We start from the raw sequence: 15,331 nt of genomic DNA, 5'->3' as shown, positions 1-15,331 counted from the left end.
AGAGCTAAGTCATCAGAGTTAGCTCACTCCCGAGAGCTAATCAAGTTGCTCAAATTACTCTCAAGAGTTGAGTTATTACTTAATCGACTTCCGAGAGCAGATTTTATTTCTCAAAATATTCCCGAGAGTGGGTTAAGTCTGTCAACCACAACATATTAATAATAGCTGCGGTTCTATGTGAGTCACAACCTATGCGGAAAGGCATCATGTGATCAGCGTGAGATTTAAGTTGCAGAGAAGTTGAATTAGAAAAGCATCGAAGTGTTAAAATGTTCTGCATAAGGTTTCTTATACTGCCCATATGAGGTTTTACCCTGGCCAGCCCAAGCGGCTGAACACTAGCACAATCACCTTAGGTATAAAACCAAAGGTGAGGTCAGAAATAAATACATACATTTGCACTTTATTTAAAGTCTACTACATTGTACTCTAACAACGCTCGCGGGCTCTTAGTTAACTATAGCTACATTCGCGGTCACTTAGTTAATTGTAGCTACGTTCGCAGGCTCGCTACGCATGCATACTTCAAACAACTATTTGTCTTAGTAATATCTATCCCACCTCAAGGGAGAGAGAGAGATCAGGATGCCGTTTGGCGACATCATTTTCTACATGTATTCTAAGACCATATTTTACCAAAAAAAATTTATTCCGCGAACAAAACATCGAGAACTTAATGATTGCTGCCGTATGGTTGCTATACTCAGCAGTTGGATTTTCAACCAATGTTAAGTTAGGTGGAATAGCTAGACAATGTAAGACAAAGCACAGCCATCATTGGATCGGGAGGCATAGTATATTTGGTTCAGAAGTTATGGACATTCTCCCAACGGACACTACCACATGTTCGCTGTGCTAAATACATTCTTTTATCAAGAAGCATTTCTATTGGTTCCTGAAAGACTAGTTGTAGATAGATATTCCCTGAGAACCCAATATTTTGCATGTCATAAATCGCAATTCTCAACATACATAAGTTCGCTTTCATGCATACGCAAACTAATAGTGTAGCTGCACAAGCAGTTGGCGGCGGAGATATACACAGCTTGTAGTATGGGCTGTTATGGTGGATAATAGGAGCAGTGATTCAATTGATGGCAGCCTAGGCGCTCCATCTTGGTCATGTCCGTTACCAAATCATCAGAAAAAGGTGGTCAGTGCGATGTCTGTGGTGCACGAAAATGATGTCTCCGTCCATGTGTTGTAGATGAGAATGGCACAATATGTAATCAGAGTATGTGCTATTGTGTTATTGGAGTACACGCAGATAAGAAAAGAAAAGGCAGACAGAAAGTGCAGCGCCGAGGTGCTGATGTAGCAATAGAAGGTGAAAAACGAGCATCACGTGAAATATGTGAGGTAGATTACACAGAGGTGGAAGAGGAGTCCGTAATTACAGAGATTATAGGAGAACAACATAACTACCAGAAGGACAGCATCGGAAGCATATATAGGATAATTAATGTCAGCGTGCAGCCTACGAATTACAATATGACATACAAAGCCATGACTATAGGTTTTTTTGGGTAGACGAACAGAGCTTGTAGGGCATATGCGTGGGCTAGTCCGAGCACGTACAATAAGATTATCATCTAGAGACAAACGAGCAAGTGATCATTTATACCGACTTGTTGTCCACAAAGGCAATGAGGAAACTATTAATACCAATGAAGCCATGATCGATAGAGTTGCGGACATTTTTGTACGATGTACGAAGGATGACACGGTGATAATGCTGACTATGAACGTTAATCAAGCTTGAGTAAAGTGCGAGACTTGTTGGTCGCTGCAGCAGATCGCTATAGTAATTGTCCGGATAGAGAATTTAATACAGTGGTGCCTACAATCAAGTTCAATAGCTACGATGCTATCAAGGCGGAAGACGATTACACTACGATTATGGAGGGTGAAGGGACAGTACCAAAAGCCCCATATCGAGTACGAGTAAATGAATCAAGCTACCTCTATACTATAAATTGGCTCAGTACATCCGATACCACTACCAGATTCATAGCAGGTTGTTTTCGAAGTAGATCCTTTGCAGACTGTAGGCTAGCGGATATGCCGTACATGTTGAGGAAATTTAGCAAGAGAGTGATATGGGAACTATACGATCAGCATTTTGGTTCGCAGACTCCAAATGCACATCTTAGTACAGCAAAGAAACGTAAGAGACCCGATTCGAGTGATCCAATCGTGGACGGGGTAATAACCTAGGGATCGTAACACCCTCAAGTCATGCACGTATACTATCTGCTGGTTTTCTTATCCAACCGCAAAGAATACCTATAAATAGTGTAAGTATTTGCGCCAACGGAACAGTACAAGGAGCAGATGGTACGTATAAACAAATCGGACGTATCTTCTTTACCAGATGTTGACAATGCTGACAAAACCAGCACAGCAGCAGGCGAGTCTATCCTACTATTATACCATGTTCATACAACAGATGGAATTTCTTTCGACGTTTGCTATTAAAGCATATGGAGCGTATAACAACGAAGTAAAACAACTAGATAGCCTTCTTAAACGTGATCATGCTAGACATTGCAACTACGATGCTAGCGAATGTGATGGAGATTATTTCCATTGTCCCGAGTGTACCGTGGGCGTTTCGAAGTGTACCCGTGAAGACCATGCTTTCCGCTATCCAGATTGTGTGAGAATTGAACAATGGTGCCTCAAATGAAAGTTTCCGTAAGAGAGACCCTCAGACGAAAAGCACATAGACTGGTTTCTGATGAACAAGCTATGCAGCTAGAAGCGGGTACCTTTAGGCCTTTTCTATCCAGTATGCCTGGGTTGAATAATAGCAGCGAGAAGCAACTATTCGTTAAATTTCTATATGAAAGCCCACCTCTTCCCTTTCTAGATGATGCAGCTGATCTAGGTCACGACATGGACTATTCCGAGCTGGCATCCATTTTGCCGGTGTTGAAGATAATAGACAAAGATATTTTTATGTTCCAAAACCATACCGCACGTGGAGGTTGGCAAGATTTTGCACATCGAGTGAATACGGGCGGGATTGGATGAGGAATCACTATAAATCATAATTGACCATAAACAGAAAATTCTGTCTCAGCGGTACTTAGAAGATATGATCAAATATTATGGTAAGCGAGGTCACAGCCTGTTGGGAGCAGCCATAATGTATAGAGATAAGTGTGGTGATCGAATAAAAACAAGATGTCTCGATATGGTTATGCAAAACCACAACCAAATCGCCGTTGTGATAGTGTACAAACAACACTGCGATCGCTCATGAGACACATTGAACGACAACTATCCGACCAAAAAGGAAAGTTGTATTGTTGAGCGATAATGCGCCGGCATTTTCGGCCAAAGATAATTTCTTGAACGCTTTCTAAATCAACCGGAAGCTGGAGAGTATGGGCAAGGATCTATGTATCTTACGCCGGCTGTTCACCGAAGCTTAGCGCGGAAATCGATGCTTGATGCACATTTTTCTTTTGTCGCGAGATATATCACCAACTGTATTAATTCCATGAAAAACATAACTCGGCCACTAGATATATACAAAGCACTATGCTGTTGGGACGACGTGTCACAGAAGGGCACGAAATGTATAAAGAATAGCGCGGTGGCCTTGTCAAAGTGTCTAGGGATAGCTGTCTTGATAACAGCACTGCTAAAGAGGTAAGCCAATTTCCCCACTATATTCTAGCTTCAATATCATGAATGCTTTATTTACGTAATTCAGAAGTGTTCACCTAGTATAAGTTTGTAAGTATTCACAGGATGCAGCGGCCAAGAAAATACTAAGACATGGCACATCAGAGATCCACGATGTTGTTTTCGATGATGACGGATTGACATCTTACACGCAGACGGAAATAATGCCGGTCAAGTTGCCATACACAGCTAGCTTTCACGACTATTATATCCTTCAGAGATTCGACACGGAGTATCACAATGATATTGAAAACACTTCCGAAAGTCAACCGGCACCAGATAAAGGTACAGTGCATGCCTATAGCGATCGCACAGGTACCCAGTAAGGAGATGTTTTCGTAAAAACAATACAAGAGTTTGTGTCAGGCACTAGTGTCGTACAAGATGTACACGCTGAACGTGCTCGATTAGCATTAATAGAAGCAAGTGATCTTATTCCTCCAGCTCCTGCACTAATACGTATCGGGGTAGATTCTGCATTACATACTAAATTGAACCCTCGCTATTGTAAAAAGAAGTCTCGAAACAAGGATGACAGTTTGCGTCTTAGTGAGAAAGCGGTGCAACAGCGTTGTGATTGGTACATGCAGGGTGTATACGCGGCAAACAAAGTATCAGCCGATATGGCTCTAACGCGCTTGTTGCCAGATGTAGGAAAGGATTGGGGAGCTCGATACGTTACAACTTTAGAAAACGTTAAAAAGGAATACTGCAAGCAGAAATCTCAAGAAGATGATTCACAGTACAGGTGGGTCAACAAGTCTGCAGAGGATGTCGAGAGAGAGAGAAAGGGCACATGTCTGTGCCCAAAAAGCTGCGAGAAAATCCGGAATACAAGAGATGCAAGTTGTGTTCGGAGTATTTCGTGTCTATTGCCCATCATGCCAAAAGGTGTTCGCTGTTTGCTGCTGACAGTGAGTCGTTTACCTGGATTAATAAACTAAACGAGCCAGAGACCGGTGCGGACGCAGCAATGGACAAGACGGCTGATTACACGATTCGACATCCTGCAATAGTACGCCCGGCTTTCCCCCAGCCTATAAATTAGATAGCCCCTGAAGCGATAGCGCTTCCCGAGCCCACATCAACACCACGTAGCTTTGCACCTTTATAAGATAGTGTAGACGCCAACACTAAACAGGCAGATACTTCTAAATTCACTGCCACATACACCTAAGAAAAAACAAAAATCGGCGCATAAACAAAAACAGTGTACTGTAGAATTGTGTGGTGCAACCTGAGTGTTCGAAAGTATCGCAAGCCATAAGAAGGTGTGTGCACAGTTTGCACAGGATCCTACAAAATACATAGAATTATAGTAGTAAAATAAAAGATCTCATGATACACATGGATACACATGGATGTCTGAATGTAATTTATTTTACGACTAGTGCATGTTATTCTAAAAATCTGAGCTTCTTTACCGACCCGTCTATGTCATCCGAAGTTGCAATACGATCACTTACTGGTCGCTTAGTCGTTTCAGCTGTATCATTTCCTTGTATAGATTCTGCTTGCTTGGCGCCCTTATGCGTTGATATTTGCATTTGTTCCACATGGTTCAGTATTGCCTCGTCTTTTGGCAAGTTCTTTTGCCAGTCAGCCACCTTGCTTGAGATTGATTTCTCAGCCCTATCCAATACACTAAATCCAAGATATTTTCCTCCATTGCCAATTTAAGGTTGCAACTATACTAGTTCCATTTATGCAGTTGTCTTTCTCTTCATTGTCACGCCATGTAGTCAATATTCTATTGCAACGTATGTGCACGATCATTTTTTTGCGATGCTACACCTTTAATTCTGGTGCTTGCTTTTCGTGCAGGTAGTGGCGTTCTATATCATAAATCAAACTTTCCTTCACTCTTGCATACGAGGTTTACAGTTTGTATAGCAGGTGATGTACTTCCAGAGAACTATACCATTCTACAGAATACTATATCAGTTGTATAATCACTAACATTTTGGTATCCAACCATCACTACCTCCTCCACTAGTTGATTTATTTTCGAGGTAGTAGGATGCTATATCACGCAACGTACGGTAACCTTTATGGGCAAATATTATACGGCCGCCGAATACTCAGAGTCCGAATAAAGCCGCTATATTTATGTCACCTTGTGCTCACCCTTTGCCTTTTGTGCCAAATTTTGCCAATGTAGTGATGTCGGTGTCAGCTGAAGTAGTAGGGGTTTCTTTGAGTTTGGTACTTGTTGATGCAGCAGGCTCTATATTCTCTAATACTTGTTCAGATCTCTTGCAACCTTTGTCCGTGGCTTCAACTATTGGTGCGATAGCACTAGTGTTTTCTTTCTCACTATTTGTTTTTGTGTTAGTTGCTTGGTTCTGAGTCGATCTTTTGTTGATCTGGAACCACGTACTTTGGATACTGATGATATTGTCTCCAGGCTCCTAGAAGCTATCACGCCTGTATCGATCGATTTTGTTTTTGGATTTTCATCTACGTCTTTAGACAGAGATCCACTTGCACTTACTATCTGATCAGTGGCTGCCATCGATTGGTCTACAGCTCGCGGCATCTCAATTGGTTCTGGTAGGTTTAAGATTGGTACTCAGCCCTGTCGAGGACGTCTCCTATTCGTATGTATAACCCACTGGTCTTCACCGAAATGATTGCTGCATACTCTCATCGCCGCATATCGCCTTGTACGCCCTGCTAGAGCTTGATCCCAATCTGGCTTATAGCGATGCAATGTGACCAATGTGACCTAGCTGTCCTTCCCCTTGACCGCTACCAAGCCACATCCTCGTGCACAACATCGCCCTCCAGGACCAGGCATTATAGACTACAGCTAACTAGTATTATGAATAACACCGAACTAACGAATATGAGTACGTGTATACTTAACAAACAGTGTATATATTATATATAATCAATCACACTAAAAATGAACCAATATGAAACCATGTCAAAGCCAACATAAAGCCACGCCAAAGCCAAAGTGAAGCCAGCGTGAAGCCAAAAGTGATGTCAAAAAATGGATTCAAAATTGAAGCCAATTCAAAGCCAACATGGAGTCAATGCGAAGCCAATATGAAGCTAATATGAAGCCAATGAAGCCAGACAACGGAAACCCCTGTGGCTAAACTGGCTATCGTTCTAGTTGTCGCACCACCTACTTAAAGGTACCGAAGTACTTGTATTTCTCTCCTTTTGATTGGTGCCAATGAATACCCCATCCAATCGAATGCTGGATATAGACCCTTGTTGCAATCGGCTCATACGCGACGAAATTTGGTGTAATATGGTCTTTTAAAAATACTATTATTTCGAAGCCATTTTGTTTTGTAAAGAGCAGTGAAATTTTTAGTCTAGTATTCGGTATTCCTCTGTCCACTTGTATTTTTTAATAAACATTTAGTTTTACCGATGGATCTATTAAAGGTATTTACAGCCTCTTCGAGGGATTATCTCGAAGGGGGATCTACCACATGATCACTCTCTTGATAAGATATCTCTTATTTAAAAGCCATTGGTCAGTATGATAAAATATCTCTTATTTAAAAGCCATTGGTAAGTATTTACAGACATAGTCCGTTCAGGTGTATTTTCTTTATTCTCTAGAGGGTCATGTCAGTATTTAACATTTGTTTTCTGTAGGTTGTCAACTGGCCATCTCGCCCTATACACACAGCACACTCCTCGTTTGTGTCATCATCATATAGGTTTAATCGGGTATGTGCACTGATTAATCTACGAGAATAGTACGCAGCGAATTTCTCAGAAGACACCCCCTACACGCTCTTCCTTCGAGAGTGACGGAGTCCTCAAAGGGGGAGATTCCCTCTGTGAGGTTAGAGGGTGTATTTATAATCTTGCACGCTACCTACCCGTAGCGCACTATCTCTGAGATTTTAGGGGTGAACAGATTCTAAAATGGATATTGGAAGAATTAGGAAATAGTTAGCTCAACAGTGAATAGTGTCGTATGCACCTCCACATTATGCGACAGATAACACATGAACAGCAAACTGAAAGCGGTATAATTTGGTATGATTTTATTCGTGCACACAACTCACAACTCGTGAGAGCAGACGATAGACTAAAGGTAAGTAGAGGGGCAGCAAAGCAAAGCTTGCAGTTCTAAGGGTTATCGATGCGTAGTTTAATCCACTTCCATGTTTTCAGATTCTGTGGGTGTCGCATCGGGAACGGCCTCGTCCTTCTTCTGTGATAAGAGTTGAGGGGTTTGAGGTTTAGGGACAAAAGCGGTGGCAATGTCCATGTGTACGTTAGACGTCAAATTGTGTGCAAGCGACTGTGAGTTGTATTCAAGTTGTAACCCGAGCTCTGCAGATATCTTGACCTATCGCTTGAATGTGAAACACAGTACAGTACATGTACAAGCTATGCTTATCCTAAACACCTTACATCGCTGGAAATATGAACCGACTACAAATAGAGAACGAATAGAAAACGCACACATACGTATATGAGATTTGGTATGGGAACACTAATAAATGGATACCTACCTCTGCCTCGGGAGCTGCAGCAGGTTCCGGCACAGCCGTGGGCTCGGGAGTGGGGGCCTTAGGCTTAGGGGTCTTTAGGATTGGGATACTAACCTTCTCAATAGCCTAGTTGTATAAAAGAGATCGTTAACAGCAATGTGAATAATCAATATTATTTTTCATCTCAGGTATACAAAGGGACGGGGATTTGGGTTTGTAAAAAATATAAAATCTACAAACTATATATATATACATATTGTAGCCCTTAAATATCGACCCTACATTTGCGAATGGTCCAGATGCGGTTGTGGACACGGGTCAGGTCGTTACTACAAACTATATATATACACATATTGCAGTAGAAACATGATGTTAATCACACATGTGTAACAATGGAATGTCCACAAAATACGCATATAAATATATCTGCTGTGCCACCTATAGAGGTGACGCGTTGTCAAATATACGATGTGTATATATTATATCTGCCGTGCGACGTATGCACGTAAAATACACACAAAGAGAGAGATCTACGACATCAGACGTATATATAAGACATTGTTACTTAAGCAGAGTAAGTCTGAGACACTACTTACCATCCGCGCCTCAGTCACCTGGGCAGGGGTGACCACAGGGTCTTGCTTGGGCGTAAGTCCTTTGTTGGCGGCGATGTTTGTGTTGAACCACGAGTCCTTCTCATCAATCACCTCCTTGATGGCCTGGATCTTCTCAGCCGCAATATGATTGTACTTCTCATCACTGTTAGGTTTAGGGTTGTGGAGAAGGATATTCGAGTAGGTAGTTTATTAACACCTATGATGATACTTTTGTACGGATAGCGTGTGCATCCGGACAGCAAGCAATGATAAGTTGTTTTACACCCCATACACTGATAAGTACGCTTACAGCTGTACACATTCACTACGGCCATCTACACACAAATGTATAAAACAATACGTATAGAAAAAGATGTAGATATAGATACATACACCATATATACAAAATCCACATATACATACTTAGGGTATTGATCCACGACCTTGCGGTATTGTACAATGCTACGGCGGATCGCCTCCTCCGCCGCGGGCAGGTTCTCCCAGTCCCTGGCACGCGACTTGACGGGCGCTATCTCGGCCTCTAGCTTCTCCATACGCGTCACATATTCCGATCGCTGTACGTCGTCACCTTCATCGTACAGCCAGTCTTCAATGGCCATTAACTCGGCTGAGACACGCTCTTTGCGATCGTCCTCGATATTTTTGCTGAAGACGGTGTCCATCTTCTCGCGCACTTCGTATACGAACTCCTCTAGGGCGTTCTTGGAGTCCACGCGCTGAGGGTGCGTTTGTGGGACGATACGGCAGGTGAGAGATAGTTAAACATGTATATGTATGTGTGTTACTATCGTACGTGCTTATGTATGTTATAGCGTGTCTGTGAACACTAATCTTTTCGAGTAGCTATGTCGCGTACGTGTTCACTCATTTACTTACGCAGAAAAATAATAATAGATTCACACAACAATCAATCGTCGGGTGATAAAAACTCGATCCCCGCACCACCACACCGTTGGTAATTCAAACAACAACAACAACCCCCCTTCACAAAACATTGGGTGATAAAAACTACATCTCCATATCGTATCGTGAACAATTCAAGCCTCCTCACTCTGGTGCAGAGGGTACATCTCGATTCAATCACATGTTAAACGGCACAGACAGCAAGTACAAACATAAAAGATAGAGAGCATCTACATATAAATACCCCATTCCCACTGCAACTCCTCTACTTATCCACCCATACATCTTGAGATAAGTACAGAACACACACACACACACACAAATTTGCATATATATATATATATATATATATAAAATTGGCGTGCACACAATAGACACCCATACCTGACGCTCCTGCTTGTCGCTCATGGTCAACTCCATCTCAACCTCGAGGTTCTTGCTCAATTCCTCTTTGGACGCAGTATCCAAGGCTACCACCTTGAGTGCGTGTGTTTGCTGCACCTTCTTGAACTTGGGCTCGGCGGGTTCAGTAGGCTCGGCGGGTGTATCCGCGGCCTTCTCCTCATCGCCCTCCTTACCTGTAGTGTGGGTGGAGTATTATTAAAGGTAAGTATATAGATAGCCATTCATTGTGCTTCCATAGTAGTAGTGGTGCTGGAGCGCAGCCGAAACGATAATACGCGCATCGGATAGGGATATGTGCCGTATTTAAACATAGAACATTGTATCCAATAGCTAATAGTTGACATCAAGTAGGATTCACTAAATGTGGGAGATCCCCATACGCACGTATACATTACTTATATATTTACATTCGCATCGGATAGGGATATGTGCCGTATTTAAACATAGAACATGTATTCAATAGCTAATAGTTGACATCAAGTAGGATCCACACATAAATGTGGGAGATCCCCATACGCACGTATACATTACTTATATGTATACAATGACTCGAGTGTTCTTACGCTCAGATCATTAACGAGGAAAGTCACATATACATACAAAATAAGTTAAAATCCGCATACCATCCTCGGCCATAGGCTCCGGTGTAGCGGGTGCTACTGGCTCCTCCGGGACTAGGATCTCTTCGACCCAGTGGGCGCTCTCGACAGAGAACATACCGTTCTTGTTGCAACGCACACGCACCTTCGCCTGGATGGGGTTACCCTCACTGTCGGGTTTGACATCGTCGACACGGTAACGTCCGATGAACTTGCGTTCTCCTGTGTTTGATGAGTCGTGTATATGTATCAGTATTTGCTTGGGAACTCTGGGCAATTGAACATAGAATTAAAATTACCCGTGTTTGATAGCTCATCTATGATCCATGCGTGTGTATCAAGACAAACCGTATTGGTTAGTACGAATGTTGGGTGAACCCCATATACAGTGATAGTTTACAGAAATCATATTCGACAGAATCACTGCTACACTGAATTAATTATACTACGCGCAATGGCAAAAAGAATTATAACAGACACACTCAGTCACTCCGTATATTTGAATACAAAGCTGAAGTTCAGTCATATGCAATTAAATTAAAACTGGAAGCAAGCACAGTATAGTGAAGTATCGAACACGAACAGCAGCACAAAAAGTACTATTTTATAGCAACTACAATGGTCCGATTGCCAGTAAGAACTAACTAATCGTCGCAGCTGCCCGGCATACCACTCGTACCTGCGCAACCGTACAGAGAACTTCGATAACACGTGACACTCTCATTAATAATCATATCAAAAACCTATAGGACACAAGCAGATACCGACTTGGACACACGCGGGACTACCAACACACATCAGCTGCATACCTGGTACGTTCAAGGGGTCATTGTAGTATGCAGCCAGCTCGAAGGGCTCTGAACGCTTGAACTTGAGCATCTTTGTGCTGGGGATGGGGTTGTGGCGCTCGAAAACTACCGCCGTACTGGGTTCATCATTGATCTTCCACTTGAGGTCGATGGGGTAAGGCGTGGAGTCGGTGACCGAAAACTCGCGCACGCGGAAGGTTGGCGACAGGATAGCGGCCATGAGAGCGCACCCACGGGACGTACTCTCGTCGGCGTTGAGCGTGGTGAGCATGCGGTTCTCACCGAAAATGCCAGAGATGATCTCCTTGATCTTGGGGATACGAGTGGATCCACCGATAATCTCAACTGCACATGACATGGGGGATTCGGGTGAATTAGGAATTGGGGTGAGAAATGTAGGTATGTGAGTGGAAAAAGTGGGCCGGCGGCTAACACTATGAGAATGGATAGGGCAAACTACTGATGTTCCTTATATGTCCCCCTCCCCACAGATACACACAGACCCAGATCTTTCCGACATGTTAAAGGCGCGTAGCAGAACTACATCACGCGTACTGTTAACAAATAACAATAGAATCACTGTGTTGTACATAGTGTGTGCACATCAATACATGGCCCCACGTCCATCCCCATTCATACTGAAGTACGCCACAAGTTATACCGCCCCGGGTAACAGACACAAAAACCAAAACACTATCCGTTGATCCATCTATTCCTACCAACCCACAGACTCTCTTGGTTCATACAAAGCAGGCGGCACACTGTGCCTACCAGAGTGGATCTCCTGCAGAGACAGCTTCGAGTCCATCAGCGCCTGTTCAATAGGGCCCTGCACGCGGTCGAACAGTGGCTTGGCCATCTCATAGAACTCCTCACGAGACATCTTGGAGTGGAAATCGGCATCGTCCGTCACACACTCCACGTTGATGGGGATAGGCTGCTGATTGGCGCTCATGAGCTTCTTCACCTTCTCACACTCGCCCATAAGCCGGGCCTTGCCGCGGGGCTTCTCGTTCAGGTCGATCTTGGACTTGGCTAAGAACTCGAGACGGAACTTTTCATATATGAGTTGATCAAAGTCGCGTCCTCCGAGCTTGGTATCAGCGCCTGTGGCTAGTACTGAGAACTTTCCCTTGAGGAACGTGCACACAGCCACCTGCAGCGATGAGTGACCCATGTCTACAAACACCACGTGGCGCGGCTTCTCCTCATCCAGATCCTATCAGAAGTAACCAAGGGGTAAATACGAGATCAGATTCGGGACATCGTAGGCCAAAAGAATATAACAGGGGTAGGCATGTAAAATTCGTAATTTGTTCACACTTGCATAGAAGCTGGGTGTGGGGGTTGAAATAGAATATGTAGTATGTAGCAATTTTGTGATAAACTCATGGTAGCATATACCATCTGCTACGGTTCTTTCAACTAATCTCTTACTAGTAACTATACTATGCAGCTGTATGCATCCAGACACAGTGCACACACAATGATAACATAGCGAAAGAGATACACATATCGATCCTGGTAGCTGTCTTCTATACAATGGGGTGCGCCACATTCAGCATTTTCTAGAAGCACAGGCGAGCGAATCGACAGGTGCAATGATGGCGGCATCCAAATTGAAACTGTTTGAATATATAAAGTGAACCATGCAAATCCTAAACCATAAATCAAATAATATATGTATATATAAAAGCGCACACATACCTGTTTGTAAATACCATACGCCAGGGCGGTGGCGGTTGTGTCGTTAAGCACACGCACACAGTTAAGTCCGGCGTAGTTGGTAGCGTGCAGAATGGCCTCGCGTTGGAAGTTGTTGAACCAGTTGGGGCAGGACACGACGATATCCACCACAGGCTTCTTAAGCTCACGCTCCGCAGTCTGTTTGAGTTGTGTCAAGAACATGGCGTATACTTGCTCTGGTGTGAAGTTGCGCTCCTCGCCCTTGAAGATGACGGTGAGGTTGATGCGACCTGTTCACATGGGCAAACGAAATGGGGTGCGTGCAACATTTGGGTTTGAGTTTACAGGTTTGAACCGGAAAATTTTTAACGTATGCTGGTGTTTTTTTGGGTGTGGTGTATTGGCATTCTACCCAAAATATCTGAACACTTGCGAAGTGGTAAATCCCAACTATATGTGTTCGACCACAAATTCAAATTACTGTCTACCGTAACGATGTGCTGGCTGTACGCCACTACTAATATCAGGAAACGAAATATGCTTGATGATGTTATCACAGGTAGAGAGGTTGCAAGATTGTTGATGCTGCAACAGTGCTTTCGTACGCCACTCGGTACTGAAATAAGACTTCGTATTTTTAAGCATAGACATAAACATACATATATGCACATGTAACTTAAAACGTTTACTCAGTGAAGGACGAACTACAATACACACAAACATAGCGTACACTCTTCGCTTGTGGAAGGCTAATATATCTATGGCCTCTAAGAAAATTGGAGTTGATTGACAGGAGAAGTCACAGCGCGTGTCCAAAAAAGGTATTCAGACTTGCAGAGAAAAAGAGACTTGAAAGAGATGGTGCCACACACATGTATACACCCCATGGGCTCACACCTCTCCCAAACAGAATACAAACAACACAAAATGATAAATGTATGAACGATACAAAAGTGTATACGTGCAAAGGTTTTAAATGAAGAAATACACATAAAGAAACTATTTACAGGCATGCACTATATAAGCGTTATGATATACACATAAAAATGCAAATATATATATATATATATATATATACATATAAAAATGTATGTATACGCATGCATGCATGCATACACACACATTATATATATATATATAAATGTATAAAAATATATTCAATTGCACACGAATGCACTTGAAAAATATCCACGGGTGCATAGAGCGTATAAAAAATTCTGTATACCCGACATATATGGCCATACAATTAACTCGTCAGTCTTAACATACCATCCTCGCGTCTGCTGTGTTTGTATGGCACATTAGCCAGCTCTGTCTGTACATCTTCGTCATCGTAAAGCATACCAATAAGTCTCTTGACTTGTGATACGGTGTTCTTGAAGTTGGTTGTAAGCTGAGGACGTGCTGCTTCACCCATGAATCGCATCTTTTGGCCAAATGAGACGATTGTGGGGGTCATACGGTACGTGTACTCATTGGCAAGCACCTCAATACCACCCGCGCGCGCAGCGGAGATGGTCGAATTTAGGTTACCTACATCAAAGCCGACAACTGACATGATTGTAGAATATGTATATATATATAATATGTAGTGTTATTATATGTACGTGTGTATCTGTATGTGTCGTGTATCGAGGTACGTATATATATATGTAAATATTTCACATCGGTAGTATATAACGATATTTACCATCGGCTGCGTGCGTGTTTTTTTTTTTAGAAATTTGGCTTTGGAAAATTCAGAACGTCCGCGATTGACCCCGCACGTGAACGGTGGATAATTAGGCCTAATATAGGCCCAATTAAATAAATTATCGAGATCCCCTAAAATTTGAAATCGTATTTCCCGAATATTCGCTATCTCTTGATCAATCAGAACTCCAAAAATGGTAGCATGAGTCATCACAAGACAAAAAAATCCGCCTTCTATGTGTTTTCTAATTTCTTCCTCTTTGTACATTGTACTCGACTAAATACACTAAATATAAAAAAAAAATGAACAGTTCGAGTTGTCAGATGTCTACTAATTCTTGTGTTCTGAAAATCTAAGGATAGATACACGATTCTGATGTATCTATACATATGGGCATCAAGGACGTTCATATTGGCATCCATTGTACACAGTAAAAGCCCCAATCCATTGA

At 42.6% G+C, this 15,331-nt stretch overlaps 2 protein-coding genes across 2 annotated transcripts; one reads left to right on the top strand and one right to left on the bottom strand.

Moving 5' to 3' along the window:
- Positions 1–4,280: 4,280 nt before the first annotated feature.
- On the top strand, positions 4,281–4,744 carry SARC_01390 (hypothetical protein; the record flags this gene model as incomplete). Its single annotated transcript, XM_014304909.1, has 2 exons — positions 4,281–4,444; positions 4,612–4,744. The coding sequence occupies 2 exons, from the start codon at positions 4,281–4,283 to the stop codon at positions 4,742–4,744; spliced, it is 297 nt and encodes a 98-aa protein (XP_014160384.1).
- A 2,519-nt stretch (positions 4,745–7,263) lies between these two features.
- On the bottom strand, positions 7,264–14,821 carry SARC_01389 (hypothetical protein). Its single transcript, XM_014304908.1, has 10 exons — positions 14,457–14,821; positions 13,209–13,477; positions 12,273–12,720; positions 11,502–11,846; positions 10,717–10,914; positions 10,073–10,266; positions 9,188–9,501; positions 8,765–8,927; positions 8,190–8,294; positions 7,264–7,885 (listed from the first exon to the last, which is right to left on the bottom strand). Exons 1-10 carry the CDS (start codon positions 14,743–14,745, stop codon positions 7,823–7,825), a joined length of 2,388 nt encoding a protein of 795 aa, XP_014160383.1. The 5' UTR covers positions 14,746–14,821; the 3' UTR covers positions 7,264–7,822.
- Positions 14,822–15,331: the final 510 nt, after the last annotated feature.

This window comes from Sphaeroforma arctica, assembly GCF_001186125.1.
Source record: "Sphaeroforma arctica JP610 unplaced genomic scaffold supercont1.54, whole genome shotgun sequence".
Taxonomy (NCBI): domain Eukaryota; class Ichthyosporea; order Ichthyophonida; genus Sphaeroforma; species Sphaeroforma arctica.
Note: the sequence above shows the minus strand (reverse complement) of the source record. Positions and strands in the feature narration are given on the sequence as shown.

Bases quoted from the DNA above. Each gene is read 5' to 3' on its own strand.
- SARC_01389 (XM_014304908.1), bottom strand. From the start codon at position 14,745: ATGTCAGTTGTCGGCTTTGATGTAGGTAACCTAAATTCGACCATCTCC. The intron at 11,847-12,272 runs GTAGGCACAGTG...TGTCATGTGCAG, and splicing joins TCTGCAGGAGATCCACTCTG to TTGAGATTATCGGTGGATCC. The intron at 9,502-10,072 runs GTATGGGTGTCT...ACGCACCCTCAG, and splicing joins GCGACAAGCAGGAGCGTCAG to CGCGTGGACTCCAAGAACGC.